This window comes from Bufo bufo, chromosome 6, assembly GCF_905171765.1.
Source record: "Bufo bufo chromosome 6, aBufBuf1.1, whole genome shotgun sequence".
NCBI classification, from domain to species: domain Eukaryota; kingdom Metazoa; phylum Chordata; class Amphibia; order Anura; family Bufonidae; genus Bufo; species Bufo bufo.
The window spans coordinates 355,796,532-355,816,759 of NC_053394.1; the positions used below are offsets into that span (position 1 = coordinate 355,796,532).

The window sequence follows — 20,228 nt, forward strand, 5'->3', positions numbered from 1 at the left end:
CGGCACCACTCCTGTCAGTTCAATAATGGCTCAAATCCTACTTATCACAATCAACTACCTTATGTGTCACCCCCAATTTGTCATAGATTGTAAGCTCTTGCGAGCAGGGCCCTGACTCCTAGTGTTTTAATTGCATATCAGCCAGTTACTTTTGTTTTGTACATGAACCCTATGAATTTGTAAAGCGCTGCGGAATATGGTGGCGATATATAAATACATTTTATTAGTATTACTACTGTATAGTGAGGCCACCTACTATATGTTGATCACAGACGACCGGCACCATGAAGTGGCCGCATCCCTTTTATACAGGTACAGTGGCTTGTCCATACGGGCGGTTGTGCCGTGGTGTAAATGGGTGACACTGTTGGTAAGTGGCATCTGTCAGTGCGCTGTGAGGGGGTATAAGGACTTATTGCCTTTCCCATCATGGTTCCATAGTGAGGCACATGCAGGAGCGCAGTCCTATACTCACAAACCTCGATCTGCACATGGAAACTATATTTACCAGTAAAAAGTGCTTTGGTAAGAACAATACTTGGTGAAAGCAGATGTACAGCCAAACTAAAAGCTTCTGGGGAAGGTGTCACCATCAGCAGCAGCTTGGTACATAGATGGCTGGAAGAGCCTCTGCAGACAGTTATGGGAAAGGGATCCTGACCAGAAACAGAACAGAGGTACAGTATGCACACTGGTGGTAGTAGGTACAGAGGCATCATCCCAGTACCTCACAGTAACTGCGGCCACCTACCTTTCTAATCAGACAGAGCTAGATTCTTCCAAAACTGTATATTTCTCAACCATCCTCACTCAAGAATGGGATCTACTCCACTCACCCTCATTCAGTGGCACTGCCTGTCTACAGCGGACTAAAGACATCCATATACATTACATTAACCCTTGACCTTAATAAGAGAGCTGAACAGTTACCACCACCAGTCTCTCCTCCTCTGCACTGGCACCGAAAATGCTTAAAAGCTTTAGCAGTAAGTGGGCAGCTCTGGGTATTTCTTGTTCTCAGCTAAGACACCAGAGGGCGCTAGATTTCACTCCACAAAGAAAAGGAACAAAAAAAAAACCTGCTGCAGAAGGCAGTGCCAATCCTCGCAACTTGACACAGAACATACATTGCTAGCTCCCTAACTATGGACCACATACTTGCGTTACGACCTAAGACAGCTTAGTGCGTGTTTGCCCATTTTGCTAATTTATACACAGGCTATATACATGACTAGATATACAGCGACCAGTACCACCGCACCTTGAAGAGGCAGCAAGTGTACACATCAACCTACTGAAAGGTGAAGTGTTAAAACAAGTTGAACTGAGGGCGGAAAGCTGGCACCAGGTATAAACAGTGAGGTGTCCTGAGTGACGTTACGGAGGTGAGAGTCTCTCTTGGTGACTGGTGGAAGGAAGTGTCCACAGGATAGCAGCCAATCCTTGACAGAAGCGTCGTCACACGTCCTGAGCGCCCAGCCGCCCTTGTCTATCTCCCACCTCCTGTAAAGAGATGCAAGTGTCCGACGTGTGGTATGGATGTCTTCTTCTCTGGCTTGGAGTACCAGGGTAACAATCATCTGAGAATGAAAGGAAGGAAGAAGAGTTATTGGATTCTCACCCGAAAAGATGCAAATGGAGCCTCATTCAGACTTCATATTGCAGCCCAACCGTAGGTCTAATGATCCAAAAGTCCAGGATCAGAGATCTGTAGTTTGGGTCATCAGATCCATGGTTGGACTATGATTTGAGGCTGTGTTATAGGAACTAAAATCCACCAATGTTACGGCCGTCTGAATGAGAGGCGCTGAGCAATGAGACACAATGCAATCAAATAAAAAAAAAAGGAATAAAAATAGAGAACACTGAAGCAGGGATGTAGGAAATAAGGAGGATGACCTGACGAGACACAAATTCTACACACAAAGGGAAGCAGAGCAGTATGTATTCCCTACAGGAGATCATGGAGGCTACTGCCTCCACACACTCAAAAAGCCATGAGGCCTGGCCCAAAGAATTGATAAAAAATGGTGGGAAGATTAAGGGATTAATGTCTTCTAACTCTGGCCGTCTATGAAAACAGAGCTTTGGAAAGCAGCAGATTTATTGTTAATGGCAATGATGAAGCATTTTTACTGCAGTGCCAGACTTTCATACCTAATCTTCAATCGGTATGGGTTGGGGGTCCGGAACGGCCACTGCGGACGGGCAGTAGAGAAGGAAACAACAAGATGGGTAGAGAAGAGGAGATTGAGGCAGAAATAGGGGAAAAAAGACAAATGGGCAACAAGCGTGGAAAAGAAACATCACATAGGAGCTGGACTATAACGTAGCAGGACACGACCACAAGACCTGACCTCCAGAAAGCAATGGCCAAATGTAAATTGTCCTCACCGTTTGGCACTGAACTCATAACTGTGTCCACCCAATGCATCCCCCATTACAGAGGACACAGAAACCCAGAAAATCCACTTGGGACATTGTGGGTTAACCGAAGGGAATCCCTAATTCAGGACCCCCAAAATGGAAAACAGACAACTCACAGATTTTTTATGAAAATTGTGTAATCATTCAGTTCTCCTGTGGCGGTGCAGCAGGGGATTTGACCTGACCATCTCTTCATTCAAGCCTTGGTCAAGCAATGATGAGTAATGTGAGGGCTTGGGACCCCCATTCTCACAGCAATTAGACATTTATGTCCTTAGTGCTAAAAATTCTTTAAAAGGGGTTGCCACCCTTTTCTGAATGGTGGCTGCTTCCACTGACTTCAATGGAAAAAACTCTGCAGTAACGAGCACTGTCCACTACAACACTGACAGTGAGGGCTGTCGGATCCTGGTCGATCAGCTAGTGATGGCCTGTCCTGAGGATAGGCCACCACTCTGAAGAAACTGGACAATCCCTTTAAAGAACAGCGCTATATATCTGATGTAAGGTTGAGTGATAGACTTTGTGCTCTTCACAGCTGTATTCACAATTCTGCTAGCCGTCACCAGCTAAGAGTCTTAACTGCACCAAATTCTGTTGCAGTGCATCTTGGGAAAAATGATTTTTTTTTTTAATAACAACCTACTCTATATTGCTACATGTAAATACAAAATTTCCCACAAAGCAAAGCAGAAGATAGCAGTAGACAAATATGCCGGGTAGCTGTCGGAGAAAAATCGCTGCATGCAACAGTTTTTGCTGGCCAAATCCTGCTAAACTTCCTGAGTAGCGGCTGGCCGGCATTGTGGTAACATCAGGGGTGCACTGCCAATGAGGCCAGGTGAGGCGATCGCCTCAGGCAGCACCAGGAGGGGGGCAGCCGAAAGGTCTTTCTCCTCAGGCAGCAAAAAGGCTAGGTGCACCCCTGGGTAACATCCAGCAATGTCGGATCCAGAGAGCTCATAAGTGTGAAAGAAGCCTAAGGGTGGTGCCACACTTTTCTTCTGTCGACAGTGTAATGTGTGTAGGGAGCTCCTGTCTGAGTTATCAGGCAAAATTAAAGGGATTCTGTCATGAGATTTTACCCCTATAACCTAAAGATATGCTTATGTCCGGAGTAATAAGAATAATCCTAAACTGGCCTTACTAAACTTCACTGTGGCTCTAGTTGCCCAAAAAACTGGTTTTTATAACCTGTCAGTCACTCACTTAAGGTGCCCAAGGGGAGGTCCGTTAATACAGGGTGCCCGGCTGCACCCCTCGCCGTCCAAAGTGCGCATGCGCCGGCCTGATGCGCACTTCGCTCAACGAAGCCGCTGCCAGGAGTCCGCGCGCATCAGGCTGAGCCTAATGCGCAGGCGCGGGATCTGGCAAGAGGGACGGGTAGAATTACGGAGGCGGCGCTGAGCTGTAGACGGCGGCGCAGAAGACAGGGAAGGCGGCGCTGGGCACCGGACGGCGAGGGGTGCGGCTGGGCACCCTGTATTAACGGACCTGCCCTTGGGCACCTTAAGCGAGTGATTGACAGGTTATAAAAACCTGTTTTTGGGGCAAATAGAGCCACAGTGAAGTTTAATAAGGCCAGTTTAGGATTATTCTTATTACTCCGGACATGAGCATATGTTTAGGTTAGAGGGGTAAAATCTCACGACAGAATCCCTTTAATATTTTCACCCGATATTTTTATTCTCCAGGGAGAGAAGGCTACTTTCACATCTGCGTTGTGCCGTCTGGTTTTGAGATCTGGCACAGGGTCCCAAATTGTCAGCACAACGGTTCAGTTTTGTCATAATTCATTATCAATGGGGACAAAACTGAACAAACCGGAACGGAGTGTACCAGAATGTATTCCGTTCCGGTTTGTTGCATTCCCATGCGGCATAGAAAACTGAAGAGGCCAGATCCGGCACTAAAAACCATATAAGTCAATGGTGCCGGATCCATCATTTTCGATATAATACAACAGAATCTGATCTCAAAATCGCACAGCAAAAGTGCAGATGTGAAAGTAGCTTAAGTCACAGCCTGAAGTGTCAGGCAGCGGCTTTCTCCATTCTATATCATTAAACAGTGTATGGCGGAGTTGTGAGGGAACCAGGAGATATACCTGTTGGCCAATCAATAATTCAGCCAACAGCTATTGAATGTGTGTGGCCACCATTACTGGGAGGGCGGTTTCTTAGGGCCCCTTGCAGACGAGCGTTTGTCCGCAGCGCAGCTCCCAGCCTGACTGGGTCACATAGCATTATATTGATCTGGCAGCATTATGTCAGTGTTATCCAATACATTTCAGAACTGTAAGGGTTACATAGCTTCATAAATCAATGCTATGTGACCCCCAGCAGCGCTGGGAGTTCAGGCCGGGAGCTGCGCTGCGGACAAGCAGCGTGACAAACGCTCGTCTGCTAAGAGCCTAAGAGTAACTTACAAGCCAAGAAGTACAGCAAAAATGTATGAAAAGTAAAAAATAAATAAAAAAATGCACAATTAAATTTGTACATCTACAGACGGCGATGGCTGCATCTTTTAGTTCAGGTTAGTGTGGAATAGTAGTGACTTACTGGACTGTCTCTATGTGTTATACCATTTCTCCCCTCCCATATCCAATGCTTGCTCTGGGAGAAGCTTGCAAGCCTCAGAGCATTACTCTTTGTGCAGCTCCTGTAGTAGACACTAGGAAGATTTTTCTGATTTAAAAAAAAAATCTGAGCAGTGCCATGAGTAATAGATATCCTGACGCCTTGGAGGATATATGACATCCTTTGTTTAGGACAACATTATGGATGCCACATGGTGACCATATTGGACACCAACATCTGGTGACTGTAAGGCCATTAACAGAGTGCACAGAGTGGTCTTGCCGAGTTTTGTATCATGCAGCTGAAGCCGCTCAGGTCAGGAGCCTCTAAGCCAATTAGTGCACAAAGCCTTGGAGAAGACCTGCAACCTTATGGGCATGCTCGTGGCCTCTGGGTTGCAGCGGGAGACCAGTAGGTAGCACAATCAAGCAGAGCAGAAAGCAGTGAGCACAGCTGACACGTAGTGAACATGAACTTTTACAGCAATTAAAGGGAACCTGTCACCCAAAAAATGCCTCCCAAACCACCAGCATTACCTTAAAGTAGCCAGCAGTATGTTCCTAAAGATCCTTTTCTTCCTCCGGCCAGATGCACCAAAATCTTGAAAAACAAACTTTAATCCCCTGCATGCGCTATGTAACAGCAGAGTTGGAAGTCAAGGGGTCAGCGGGCTCCTCGCTTCAAGTCAGGATAACCACGCCCCCTTTCCCTGCCCCTTCACCTCTGATTGACAGCCGCGCACGCGAACGTCTGACGCACACTCAATCAAAAGTGAAGGGGCAGGGAAAGGGGGCGTGGTTATCTTGACTTGAAGCGAGGAGCCCGCTGACCCCTTGACTTCAAACTCTGCTGTTACATAGCGCGTGCAGGGGATTAAAGTTCGTTTTTCAAGATTTTGGTGCATCTGGCCGGAGGAAGAAAAGGATCTTTAGGAACTTACTGCTGGCTACTTTAAGGTAATGCTGGTGGTTTCGGAGGCGTTTTTTTAGGTGACAGGTTCCCTTTAAGTGACAAAGAGAGAAAGTAAGACAGGAAACACACAGCAGGGAGCGGACAAAAAAAAGAAACGGGGGAAAATGATTGGATGGGGTGGATGTGCCGTAAACATGTACACGTGATGGAAGTGAGAAACAAATGTGTCAGTGAAGAGAAAGATACTGGACCAATGATGTGAGGTCACATATAGTGGGTACTGGGGTGAAAAACCGTAACTGCATGCAGTTTCACTATGAATCATGCCGAATTTGCAGGTTTTGAGTGTTTTTTCCCCCAAAGGTAAAATATGTGAAACTCCTGTAAAATATTTGCACCAAAAAAAGTGTTCTTCAGTTGCACTTATCACAGCGCCCATCAGACAACATGACAGCCTCTGTAAGCAGTCCATACAAAGTACAGGCTGCCATGGGCCATCATGGGCGGACTGGCCATAGAACCTACAGGGAAATTTCCCGCTGGGCCACTGCCCTCGTGGCTGCCGGCTGAGTAGAAAACAATCTGATGCTCTCAGCATTAATAAATGCTAGAAGCATCGGGCACTTATGTATCTGGCCAGCTGCCCTCCTGGAGTCAACTGTATTGCTAGCCTCAGGACAAGGATACAGTTTTATACTGTGGCGAGGGTGGCGGGATTTTGTGCTGCACTGTGGTATTCGGTTCTGCTGATGCAGTATTTAGTGCGGCACTATGGAATTGCTGGCTCCATGGCTCCGCCTACTTGCCCCGACTTCTTACAATTTGGGCCACTTTAAGTTCCCAGTCTGCCTCTGGCCATCCAAAAGGGGAACAGGGAAGCCAAGTGGAAGCCGCAGTGACAGACCTCTAGAACACTACCTTCAGAAGGGCTTGACTCAATTACAGCCGCCCAGTCATCTCTAACCCCTGTCTGCACTGCTTTCTGTCAGACACGAGAGACGATGGAGCCTGGAATGGTGAGTAACCCACTGGACACCATTTGGGAAGGCACCCCTCCAATGCTCCACATTACCAGGCATGGCAACATTCACCAACCTTCACTGTGCTAGCTCTAAAGCTATAGAATAATTAACCTCTTAGAGTGCTAGAGTTATTAACATTCAGCCCTCTACAGATTGGGAATTTAAAGTAGCCCTGGAAAAAATACTAAAAGTGGCCTCGTTTTGTAGTCTGGTCCAAATTGATGGAAGGCAGGGTCAACACAAGTAGGTTGGGGCCAGTAATACCATATTGCGGTACATTATACCAGCCCAATAGAGCCAAATACCACAGTCCCTCACAAAATACTGCCCCAATCAGCACAAAATACATCCCTAAAAATTTCCAGTGGCAGGCCACGAGGAGGCCTCAGTTGGCCCCTTGGGCATTGGCCCACCGGGAAATTTCCCTGTAAGGTCTATAGCCAATCTGCCCCTGTCTACAGCATGTCAATCTATTTGGCTGATTTTTACCCTGGATATGGTTTCTTTCAATTATGACGGGTACAATTCCAAGCAAAATGCGCATGTAATACATGTGTATCTTGCTGTGGACCTGTAGCAAAATCATACTGTCACCCCAGAGGGATAAGAAATACTTCTATTTTGTTAAAAGCACCAGCAGAGTAGCTGCACAAACCTGAATTCCCTGCAGCCTTATTATCAGAATGGCTCTGGCTTGTAAGTGGAGAGCCTAATGACATATTTATATATAGGAGTGGCTAATGTGTTCCTGCCAATCAACTGTTTGACGGGGGCCGCAGTGCTCGGACCTTCTTAGTGGACCAAGCACAGCGCCGTACATTGTATAGTGGCTGTGCACGGTATTGCAGATCAATCCAATTCACCTAACTGCACAAATGCCATGACCTGGGCCCCCACTGATCAGATATTGATGACCTATCTTGAGGATGAGTAATCGATTTTAAGTCCCAGGGAACCCCTTTAATATTTACAACACCTCATATCTTAATCCCTTTTAAGGGGTTGTCCCACGAAAAATATTCAACAGTTTTCAAACCAGCACCTTTATCTGAATACTTTTGTAAAATCACTGCAAATGGTGCACTACAATGGTAAATGCAATTGAGAATATATGGCTAAACCCTCACACTGATATTAAAATGAGACTTTCGCCAATATATTCTTATATCAAGAACATACCGGAGCCCGCGCACCCCGTCAAGGTATCTCAAAGTGGCACGGGACCCAACGCTAACCTACCTATCCCATATTGGTAGTTACTGATAGAACCATAAGGTCCGACACACAGCCAGCAGCTCCCAGTTACCTCTAGCGTGAAATCACAAATATAATGGGAGGAGGGAAGAGGCTGTGAGTCCCTGGCTCATGTGACGCAGGCTACCCAGGTGCACCTGAATGTTACCCATAGGCCAAAATCGAGGCACATTCAAACCTGAGGTTGCCCCACCTCTAGGCATAAACATACAAGCAAAATCACAGAATAAAAGTGGTCTTACATGGCAGAAAATGCTTAAGACCCCAAATGCTGTTGCGCATTTATAACCGGGGAACAAATTCTGCACATGTGATACATTGCTAGCAGCAATCCCCAGCAAAATTGCATACAATGGAGGATGTCGGCAGCAGACCACATGTACCACAAAAACACACAGGATAGCCAAATGTGCGGATGAAGCTATAAGGGCTCTTTCACACGAGCGGATCCAGTGTGTGGAATCCGCTGCGTGAAAGAGAGCCAAGCCCCGTTCCGGACAGCAGAGACACGGAGCATTAACATGATTGATAATACTCCATGCCTCTCTGATCTTTTTACTACAAAATCACACTGACAACTTTATCTCACTGTGATTTTGTAGTAAAAAGATCACAGAGAGGCATGGAGTATTATCAATCATGTTAATGCTCCGTCTCTCTGCTGTCCGGGACGGGGCTTGGCTCTCTTTCACGCAGCGGATTCCACGCATCGGATCTGATCGTGTGAAAGAGCCCTAAGAAATACATTGTGTGTGTGATTTCACGCTGGAGGTAACTGGGAGCTGCTGGCTGTGTGTCGAACCTTATGCTCCTATCAGTAACTACCCATATGGGATAGGTAGGTTAGCGTCAGGTCCCGTGCCACATTGAGAGACCTTGACAGGGTGCGCGGGCTCCGGTATGTTCTTGATATAAGAATATATTGGCAAAAGTCTCATTTTAATATCAGTGTGAGGGTTTACCCATATATAGTCAATTGCATTTACCATTGTAGTGCACCATTTGCAGTGATTTTCTATTTGTAATAGCTTCATCCGCACATTTGGCTATCGTGCGTAGGATGTTTTTGTGGTACATGTGGTCCGCTGCCGGCATCCTCCATTGTATGCAATTTTGCTCGGGATTGCTGCTAGCAACGTATCACATGTGCAGGATTTGCTCCCCCGGTTATAAATGCACAACATCATTTGGGGTCTGGAGGATTTTCTGACATCTAAGGCCACTTTATTCTGTGATTTTGTTTGAATACTTTTGTAGTTGAACGTTGTTAAAAATTTTGCATAGCCACTGGGTTATTCAATAAAATCTATCTGTATAGCGCCACCTGCTGTTTGTTTTTTTCTTATTTCTTTGTCCTGCTCACTGAGATGGCCGCACATGCTCAGTTTCAATCTTCAGCTGCCTCCTGAGCTGTGATAGGTAGAGCTGAGACATGCCCCCTTATCTGCAGCAGAGAAGACACGCCCCTTGAGCTGTCACCTTGGTATAAATCTAGCAGAGCAATGAATGGGGAGATCTCTGGATTCATGTGAGGTACAGGGCTGGTTCTAGCTTTGTTAGAAAGAGGTCATGTTGATGATGATGTCTGATTTTCATTTTTTACATTAGTCATGGGAGAACCCCTTTAAATTCACCATTGCCCAAGATCTCATGAAACATATTCATAAAACACTTGAGCGATCTCTACCAGATAATATGGGCTGAAAATATTGACTAATCTCACCGATGGCATGTACCCTCTGGGTGTAAAGAGATTGATGGAGAGTGAGAGGAACATAAACAATGCAGGGGAAAGTAAAATGCAAAAATGGTTCTGTAACATGAGAAGAGACCTCCAGCCATGGAAATGGAGTGGACAATGAGACATATAGAGGGAAAGCTTAGGAGGAACAAGAGCGAGAAACATAGGGAGTCACAACAGAATTTGGAGACAGACAAGGAGAGGGCACGTTTCCTAATCACATTCATTACAGGGTGTGTTCAGCGATACCCATCACTACAGACAGATGGGCAGCAGGAGAGTTCATGTTCAGGAGGCAGCCACTCACCGGCCAGGCAGCCCTCAGAGCCCCGCACATTGTCCAGAGCGTCCCGCAGTGTGACGTGAGCAGCATTGTTATTGTCACACTCTCTGCCAGTCCTCTGCCCTGCAACAGAGTTAAGGAAGTTAGAGGTGGGCAGGGTAGGGCACAAGACAGACTGCCCAAGGTATCTAGTGTGCACAGTAAGAAGAGGAAGAGAGCTGTGGACATCAGCATAGATGCCATGCAGGAGGGACTAAGGACATGCTGAACGACGAGTTGATGATTTTCAGTGCACTGTATAATGACGGTGGACCAGAAAACTGCACAACATGTAGGCAGTGTGTATCATGCACATGAGACATTCGATAGGGTAAATGTTGGGAGTGTTACCATCGTCCTCCTCTGGGGATGCAAATTCTTCCTCTGTGACATTTCCCTAAGAGAGAAACAAAAAAATTGTCAGTCAGGCAATATACAGCCAGTCAGTGGGGATTAATTAAAGGGGCTGTGTCACATAACATTCTACATTTTTCAAACCGGCACCTGGATCAAATTGTAATAAAAAAATTAGTAAAGCCAATAAAATCTATCTTTATAGCGCCACCTGCTGTTTGTTCTTTTCTTTCATTTTTGTCCACCTCACTGAGCTAGTCGCATGTGCTCAGTTTAAATCTTCCACTGCCACCAGCCATATGTTCTGTGGCGGTTACAGGGAGAGAGCTGCGGCACAAAGGACACGTCCCTTGAGCTGCCAGGCTGAATATAATCTAGCAAAGCAATTAGAGCAATGAATAGTGAAATCTCTGGACCCATGTGAGGTACAGGGCTGGTTCTAGCTTTGTTAGAAAAGTATTGTCATGTACTATATGATGTCTGGTTTTCATTTTTACATCAATCATGGCATAACCAGTTTAGAGAAAACTGGTAAACTCCACTATGCTGCCCTCACAGAGCAGAAGTGAACAGGGCCTCAAATCTCATTGGGCCCACCTCCCTTGCAGCATTGGCATACTGCCAGGTTCACCCTGTCAGTACCTCAAAAGTATATTCAAAGAGACCATGGCAACTCTATAGTTCCGTTTGCATAAACTTCTTACTTTAATCCATCCGGAGAAAGTTACATTTAGCCTCTGGCCAACGTTTCGGTCTAACCTAAACCCTTTTCACGGCCTTAGTCATGGTAGCATAGTGTGTGCAGGATGACGCCATCCTGCACACACTATGACTGAGGCCGTGAACAAGGTTTAGGTTAGACCGAAACGTTGGCCAGAGGCTAAATGTAACTTTTTCCGAATGGATTAAAATAAAAGAAGAAGTTTATGCAAACAGAACTATAGAGTGCAGTGGTCTCTTTGAATATATGGAAATCCACTTTACCACTGAGCACCGCCTTCATCCTAGAGGTGTGCCGTTCAACTTTCTCTCTCAATCAGTACCTCAAAAGTACTGAATTCTAGCCCAGAGGTGACAGCCTGCTGAAGTCAGCAGGTCTGTCAGTATAATATGCAGCCCTCACTGAGGACGGCATAGTAGAGGTGACAGGTTCCCTTTAAGACTCCCCTAGCTGACACCAATATGCATCAATGCACAATCCATAGTTTGGTACCTCTGCATCCATTTCATCCGCAGACACAGTCACAAAGTGTCCCTCCGGTGACAGCTGTTAAAAATGAGAGAAGTCAATTACTAAATGTGATGAGCAGGTAGGAGTCCATACAAAAAAAACCCACTGCAAATCTCACCTCTCCCTCTTCAGAAGGGGATCCGCTGGGAGCCACAGGAGGTGACGGTGTAATCCCCCCTTCCTCTTCCTCCATTACACCTGCTGTGTAGGAACCAGACATGGAGGACACAGTGTCTGTGCTGAGCTGGGACTGCTGGCTGTGGGACGAGGCCATGGACATTACGGACTGCGCCAGGCTACTGCTCAAGGGGTCTGCGCAAAAGATGAGGGTGCAGTAGGGCAAAGGAGGAAGTAATGAAAAATAAGAGGACAGCAGAAAACAGAAAGGAGGAAAGACAGCAGTAATAAAGAAGGAAAGTATTAAAGGTAAGACCAAAGAATGAAAGAGGGTAGTACGAGGACAGAGTGTGGGGTGAGGAAGGTAAAGAGCACAGAAGAAGGGGCATGAAGTGGGTGAGGAGTACAATTAAATGGTTAAAGAACAGAAAATCAACAGTGACATCTTGTGGTCAGCTCTGGTATAAGACATTAAATCTGCTAATTTGGTATAAAAGGAACCAAGAAAAAGGTATAAGCACATTGAAGCTGCCACCTTGTGGGCTAAACCAGCGCTAGCAGCAGCATAGTGAAAAAAAACACTGCAATGAAATAACTGTGTGTGTATAACGGGCACTCAAAGCATAGGGACTTGCATCAAATTGTTACATTTATTAAACATAAAACCTTCATACTAAAACATATGACATAGATAGAACATTAAAAGCAAATATGCTGGTCCCGGACAGTTAATGTACCAGAAAATCGAGTATAAACCTGGATGGTAGATATACCAGAATGGATGGTTGATATACTAGAAAATCAGATAGTGTGTAATAGATCGAATGGATGGATCGAATGAATAATCTAAAGTCGATTGATATACATGATCAAAAACCACATAGATGTTAAAAGTCCTCCAGATTCTATTCCCAGCTGTAACATATAGAGTCACTTATATACTCAACAGTAGGGTATGTGACCGCTGTTGGCTTGATATGATCAACATACGAAACTCCTATGTTCGAACCTCTGGTATAGCCGGCAGTCCAATAGACAGGAAGTAAAGGGCCCCAAGCCCTATTCTACATCGAGACTCCCTATGTGATAAAGCATTTCTTCCTATGAATAATTTTTCTGCTCCTACACGTCTTCCTGTTATTGTAAAGGAAGATCTGCTGGAAGCTTCGTAAACCTATCCGAGAAGGATTATTGTCGAGAGGACATTTCTAGAGATCCCTCAAAGAGATTTTCCTCGAGAAATTTGAGAAGTCTCCAAAGATTATTATTTTTTTTTTTAAATGCCCTAGGACTTGGATCATGCCAACTCCCTAGAATCACTTCGAAACACAGCTAAGGGCTCTTTCACACTTGCGTTATTGTCTTCCGGCATAGAGTTCCGTCGTCGGGACTCTATGCCGGAAGAATACTGATCAGGATTATCCTAATGCATTCTGAATGGAGAGTAATCCGTTCAGGATGCATCAGGATGTCTTCAGTTCCGGTACGGAACGTTTTTTGGCCGGAGAAAATACCGCAGCATGCTGCGCTTTTTGCTCCGGCCAAAAATCCTGAAGACTTGCCGCAAGGCCGGATCCGGGATCAATGCCCATTGAAAGGCATTAATCCGGATCCGGCCTTAAGCTAAACGTCGTTTCGGCGCATTGCCGCATCCGACATTTAGCTTTTTCTGAATAGTTACCATGGCTGCCGGGACGCTAAAGTCCTGACAGCCATGGTAAGTGTAGCGGGGAGCAGGGGAGCAGCATACTTACCGTCCGTGCGGCTCCCCGGGCGCTCCAGAGTGACGTCAGGGCGCCCCAAGCGCATGGATCACGTGATCACATGGATCACGTCATCCATGCGCATGGGGCGCTCTGACGTCATTCTGGAGCGCCCGGGGAGCCGCACGGACTGTAAGTATACCGCTCCCCCGCTCCCCACTACTACTATGGCAACCAGGACTTTAATAGCGTCCTGGGTGCCATAGTAACACTGAAAGCATTTGGAAGACGGTTCCGTCTTCAAATGCTTTCAGTACACTTGCGTTGTTACGGATCCGGCAGGCACCTCCGGCAACGGAAGTGCATGCCGGATCCCAACAACGCAAGTGTGAAAGAGGCTTAAGGCAGTCTGGAATGATGTTATGGGGATTTTACATCAATTTTCTAAAAAAAATGCATATGCGTTTTCCATGCGTTTTCATGCGAATATATGTTATTTCTGATTCCAATTGATATTGAAACTCTCCTTGGATACCTTATCCCTTTTTATGATAATATATTGGTGATTGGGAAGATTTAGTAAAACTTTTTGAGCTAAAGTGTCCTGAGGAAATAGCTGGAAGAAATCCCTTTATATATAATAATTCTTTCTCCTAACTATCAGTGCTTATTGGAGCAACTAATCCCCACTATGTCATACATTGGGGAACAATATGAACATCCCCTTCAAAGTGCTATAGGTATAATGATGGGATATAAGGGACATAATAATCGCATAGATACCGTATGTACATCCACTGATGCGAATTCTTTTGCTAACATTGCACTATACCCCCTTGTTGTAACCTTTTGAATACCATTTTGATTCAACACCTGTGTTCTAAATGTCGATCGATGAGAAAAGAAGATTTGCACCATAGAGCAGCTGAAACCACGACCAATGGGTGACTTTACCCCCACCTCCTTAACAGCATATAAAATACAGACTGCTACATATAGAGATCCACAATAGCCACTGAGGAAGAGGTTTGACACCTTGAAACGCGTATAGAAACTTATGGTATCCAGACAATAGAAAACTACAGATGAAAAACAGCGCGCTGCATTTCTGAAAAAGGTGACGTACTAAGTCACGTGGGACGCCACCAAACACGTGATCAACACTCGGAAGTTTCGATTCAAGCGCAATACGCCAACAGAGTACGAATCTTTTCTGGACTATTGTTGCTGGCACAGGAAAAGAAATCTTCGCCGAGCAGGCGTGCGGTCTGCCCAACCGAATAACCACAGAGAGGTGGTGAAGACTCGGTAAAGAGACTGCTTTTACTTTGTATATCCTTTACTTCCTGTCTATTGGACTGCCGGCTATACCAGAGGTTCGTACATAGGAGTTTCGTATGTTGATCATATCAAGCCAACAGTGGTCGCATACCCTACTGTTGAGTATATAAGTGACTCTATATGTTACCACTGGGAATAGAATCTGGGGGACTTTTAACATCTATGTGGTTTTTGATCATGTATATCAATCGACTTTAGATTATTCATTCGATCCATCCATTCGATCTATTACACACTATCCGATTTTTGTCCGATCATCCACCTGATTTTCTGGTATTTCAACCATCCAGGTTTATACTCGATTTTCTGGTACATTAACTATACGGGACCAGCATATTATTTGCTTTTGATGTTATATCTATGTCATATGTTTTAGTATGAAGGTTTTAGGGTTTTATGTTTAATAAATGTAACAATTTGATGCAACTCCCTATGCTTTGAGTGCCCGTTATACACACACATGAGCAGCTCACTCCATTTGGATTGCAGGTGAGCCGCCTTGTCCACTCTTTGCCAATGAAATAACATTGCCAGGGCAATTTTTTCCATTTGTAGGTAAACTGAAATTCTGAAATTGCAAGTCCATTCTGTTAATTAAAGGGTATCTATCATTTAAAAAAACAAAGAACAAAAAAAACAAAAAACTTTTAACATCATAGGGACGCTAAGGCCCCTACCACTGGCTAGAACAAGGAGACAGGAGCTCTTACCTGAGCACTGTGCACCTCTCCTGGAATAGCAGAGCCACAGACAGTCTGTAGACATTTTATGGCACCATACGTGCTCACTCCACCCTCTAAGGAGAGCCAAGCTTGGCACAGCACACAGATGTGCACCTCAGTCCCTCCGTTCTAGCAGTCGGTAGGGGTCTCAGCACCCAAACCTCACTAATCAAAACCTATGACACGTCAAATATTAAAGGGGTTGTACAGGCGTATTGAGACCTAACCTTGCTGCGGGCAAATGCCCAACGTCCAGTATGTATTGTGCATGACTACCACTCATTATTCTGACAAGTGCAGAAGACTTAATGGGCGTTATGCAGTTTTACCAGCATATCGATTGCCCAGTGGGCAGTTACATATCTTCATGCTAAATGTTAGATCGGGCAGCACAGTATGCCTGGCCAATCCCTTTCAGGAGCTTCATTTTTTATTAATATTAAAACTGAGCAGATTGTCTGACCTTCCGGAGAGGTGATGGTGGAAGACAGCGGCGTTCCTGTGCAGGAAGACTGGTCAATAGCTCCTGATGAGGACAGAGTCAAATTCTCACTTTCTGGAGTTGCTCCGCATTCCTGAGAAAGAATAAGCACAGTCAGTATCATCTCTTACCCTTCTGTAAAAGGACCTATACCTCCTAATGTCCTCTTTCCAGGTCACCCCAACCCACACTTTGTGTGCTTCATTCATGCGTTTGCTCTGAGTTATGAGGCTTGGAAAGCAGATTCCCATTTCTCCACCACCACCACCACACAATGACTCTTATTAATGACCAGTTAGCAGTGCTTACTGATTAATATACTCATTTTTCAGACCACTTACTCACCTCAGCTAGTTGGGGTGTCTTTTTTCGTGGCGTTTGGATCTCGGCTTCACTGAATGATTTTTCCATCTCGTCTTCTTGCAGCACTGAAGAGTTCTGGGAAATTGACCTACAAGTGCAAAATCTCTGTATCATACTCTAATCATCACATTCATTTTATCCCACCCAAGCGATGCAGTATATGCAGGAGCATGGGGAAAGTTCATGTTCTGTCATGTATCATGTTGCTGAAACAAAGTTGTAGTTATGTTATTCTGATTTCAATATGCTTGGCCAGCTTAAAGGGGTTGTGCTGAAATATCGATGGCCTATCCTCAGGATAGGTCCTCATTATCTGATCATTCGGGGTCCAACACCCACCTATCAGCTGTTTGAAGAGGAGGCGACGCTCCATGCGAGTGCCGCTTCCTGTTTATTACATGGCGCATCGTCTCCTCTGGATCAGAGGTGTAGTGTAAATTACAAGTACTCGATCCATTTAAATGAATGGAGCAAATACTTGCCATTACACTGCGCCACCAAAGCTTCCGAGACGATGGGCTCGCATGGAGCGCCACCTCCTCTACAAAAAGCTGATCGGCAGGGGTGCCGTGTGTCTGACCCCCATAACTTTTTATAGTTATATCTACTGAGCTGTGTGGGGGCTCATTTTTTTTTTGCGGGACAATCTGCGTATCACTCCAAAGTGATTTTGCGTATCACTGCCAAGTGATTTTTGATCACATTTAAATACATTTTTTTGGGTAAGAAAAGCAATGACAAAAATGGCAAATTGGCAACTTTGACGCTTTTTTCTGTTATGCCATTCGCTGTATTGGAAAAATATTCTTATATTTTAATAGTACGGGTGTTTTCGGACGTGGTGATGCCCATGATGTTTATATTTTTTGTTATTTATATATTTTTTACATTTTTTTCAAGTATTTTTATGGTTTTAAAGCTTGTATTTTAGCCTACAAAATCCCATTTTTAAATTATTTTTTTTTTATTCTGAACCCTCATGGGTCTTTTAGACCCATGATTTGAGGAGAATTGCTCATTGCAGCTTCAATACCCTGGGTCTCTTCAGAGAGACCCAGCGTTTTGAAACCAGTTGCCGGCATTCTCAACTGGCCGCAAAAGATGCCAGTAAGAAGCTCAGAAGCGCTTGATCACGGCATCTAAAAGCCTTCAATGACCACAATCGGCATTATTGCTGGTCCCGGTCATTAGCCAGGGGTCTCTGCTGTTTGAAATAGCGGAGACCCGCCGGCCATGACGACCGCTGCATGTTACCACTTCTGCTCCTTTCTACTGTCTTTATTGGTCTAACCTTATGTCATTTCATACATTTATTCCAGGTCCTCCACAATGTGCATTCCTATTTTGTTATGCAACTGTTATGTTCACATGTAATATGCCTAGTTGGCCAGTAGGTGGCAGCAAACACAGCAGAGCTATACCTAGAATGGAACCTTCAATTCCATTCTAACCCCCCCCCCCCCCCCCCTCTGGAGAGAGTTGGGCAAATCCTACTTCCTGCAGGAAGGGTGGGGCATAAGTCCAGTTAGTCTAGTTTACCCCCAGCTAGGGGACAGGTGTGCAGGGGGCATGTCTCTGCTGTACGTGCCCACGCCAGCCAAAGCACCCTAAGCTCTGCTGGCCATGGAGACAAAAGTTTGAAGCATCAGGAGCCAGGAGGAAAGTTCCCTGGCATAACCATAAGTCATACTAAAGAAAGAAGTGCAGCATACAGAAGAAGCAGAGTATTGAGCAAGCCTGTCAGTACAGCAGAGAGAAAGAAAGCAAGCAGAGTTATTAAAGAAGACTGCCAGTTTAATGCTAAAGCCTGCTGAGACCAAGACAAAGCATTTCTGATTAACGTTTATTCGAGTAAAACTGCTGTTCAACTACATACAAGGTCTGGACTGAAGTTATTTCTTCAAATCCCTCAATTATTCCCCCTATTTATTGCTTCGGAGCCAAAGCCTGGGGTCCAGCCGTATCCAGGTAGGAGCACCGTGACATACATAAAGGGAAATTTTAGGCCACACTATACCACTTGGCACTCCTACACCTGGGACGCGTTTTATATATAGAGGGCCCTAGGGGGAGGCGCCCGTTGCACGAGCGGGCACAATGTTTGCACTTCACTCCAGCGCCATACATGTACAGCGCTGGTAGTGAAGGGGTTAAAGGGGTTGTCCCATGAAAAGTATTCTACATTTTTCAAACCAGCACCTGGATCTGAATACTTTTGTAATTGCACGTAATTAAAAATGTAGTACAGCCATTAGGTATTCACTGAAATCTATCTGTGTAGCGCCACCTGCTGTTTGCTTTTTTTCTAATTTCTCTGTCCTGCTTACTGAAATGGAAGAGCATGCTCAATTCCATCGTTTTTACTGCCCCCAGACGCAGTAGAAAGTACATGCCTCCTGAGAAGGTGCACACTTCCTAAGGTGCCAACTTGTAAAATCTAGCAGAGCAATTGGAGCAATGAATGGGGAGATCTCTGGATCCGTGTGAGGTACAGGGCTGGTCCGAAGTTTTTTTTTTACATTAATCATGGGATAACCCCTTTAAGATGTCACGTGGACATGTCCTTCCCAGTAAAATATGCTATATGTGAGGTGTGTTCAGGATGCTGCTGCCTTCACTTGCTCTCCTGTATCAGCACAGTTTCATTTCTGTACAGATTTCTCCTTCTACAACTCATCCCCCTGAAATTTCATCCCTATTTCCAGCCTGTGTGGTCTGTCCTCCTTGAAGACTTGGATGCATTCCTTCCTACCTCTCTCCTCTATGAGCAGCTCTGCACAATCTGCTCTTCCTCCCTGCTGCTATCTTTAGGGTAGAGAGGGGGAGAGCAGAGAGAGAAGCGGTACAGCCAGGAGCAGTGTGCTGTCAAAGCTATGTCAGAATCGCCAGCACCACCAGGTAGGTGAAGGATATACACAAATTCTTCAGCAGCAGTCTTAAGTACCAGAAATACACAGCTATGTCCATTGTGTAGTGGAAGGAGCTGGTTACTGTAGTGCAGCTCTCATTAAAGTGACTGAGAGCAATTCTGTAGTAACCTGCTCTGTCCACTACAAAATGGAAGGAGCTGTGTAGTTCCAGAGCCAGAGCTACTTCTGAACAGCTGGTAAGGATGTGGGGTGATCAGATATCGATGTCCTATCCTTTATTTTGCATTCAGGAAGGAAAGGAACAATGTATTACAAAGGTGACCAAAGCATTTAACTTGCTTATAGTCTAATGTACTGTACCCGTGTGGCATGAAGGATAAAATACGCAAATCACATATAAAAGGGGTTGTCTAACACGGACAACCACTTTAATCAGCATGGAGAAAGTGACACAGTACTACTTTTTTGACAAACCTGGAAATGCTTTTTTTCAGCTTTAGAGCCTGGCTGCCACAGAGATGCTGAAGAGGCGAATGCATGCGCAGGTGGGGCAGCTGGATGTCACTGCCGTATGAAGGAAGCACTCCCGGCCGCCGAGAATCCCCTAGAGCTCTTAATGGGGGGGCCGAAGGCGATGGGGTTAAGGGTCCATTCAAAGCCTCCAAAAGGGACACAACTTCATACCCAGGTGGAACATGTTCAGAAGACTAGAATTGGATTGATTAGAGATATAAAGCTTATATTATCAGAAATATGAGAATTAGCAGGAGTCCATTATAACATCTCACA

General features: G+C 45.2%; 1 protein-coding gene across 3 annotated transcripts in view; it reads right to left on the reverse strand.

The window, feature by feature from the left end:
- Window positions 1-206: 206 nt before the first annotated feature.
- The window catches only part of RNF157 (ring finger protein 157), a 103,312-nt gene continuing 83,290 nt past the window's right edge, over window positions 207-20,228 (reverse strand). For 2 of the 3 annotated variants that reach the window (XM_040435380.1, XM_040435379.1), the window contains exons 13-20: window positions 19,914-20,146; window positions 16,552-16,657; window positions 16,189-16,300; window positions 11,961-12,154; window positions 11,825-11,878; window positions 10,609-10,654; window positions 10,243-10,341; window positions 207-1,580 (exon numbers count right to left, since the gene is read on the reverse strand). In XM_040435380.1, coding sequence (XP_040291314.1) covers window positions 1,459-1,580; window positions 10,243-10,341; window positions 10,609-10,654; window positions 11,825-11,878; window positions 11,961-12,154; window positions 16,189-16,300; window positions 16,552-16,657; window positions 19,914-20,146 — 966 coding nt within the window. In that variant the 3' untranslated portion in view covers window positions 207-1,458. The remainder of the gene's footprint in view (window positions 1,581-10,242; window positions 10,342-10,608; window positions 10,655-11,824; window positions 11,879-11,960; window positions 12,155-16,188; window positions 16,301-16,551; window positions 16,658-19,913; window positions 20,147-20,228) is intronic. The other variant, XM_040435381.1, reaches the window with a different exon arrangement.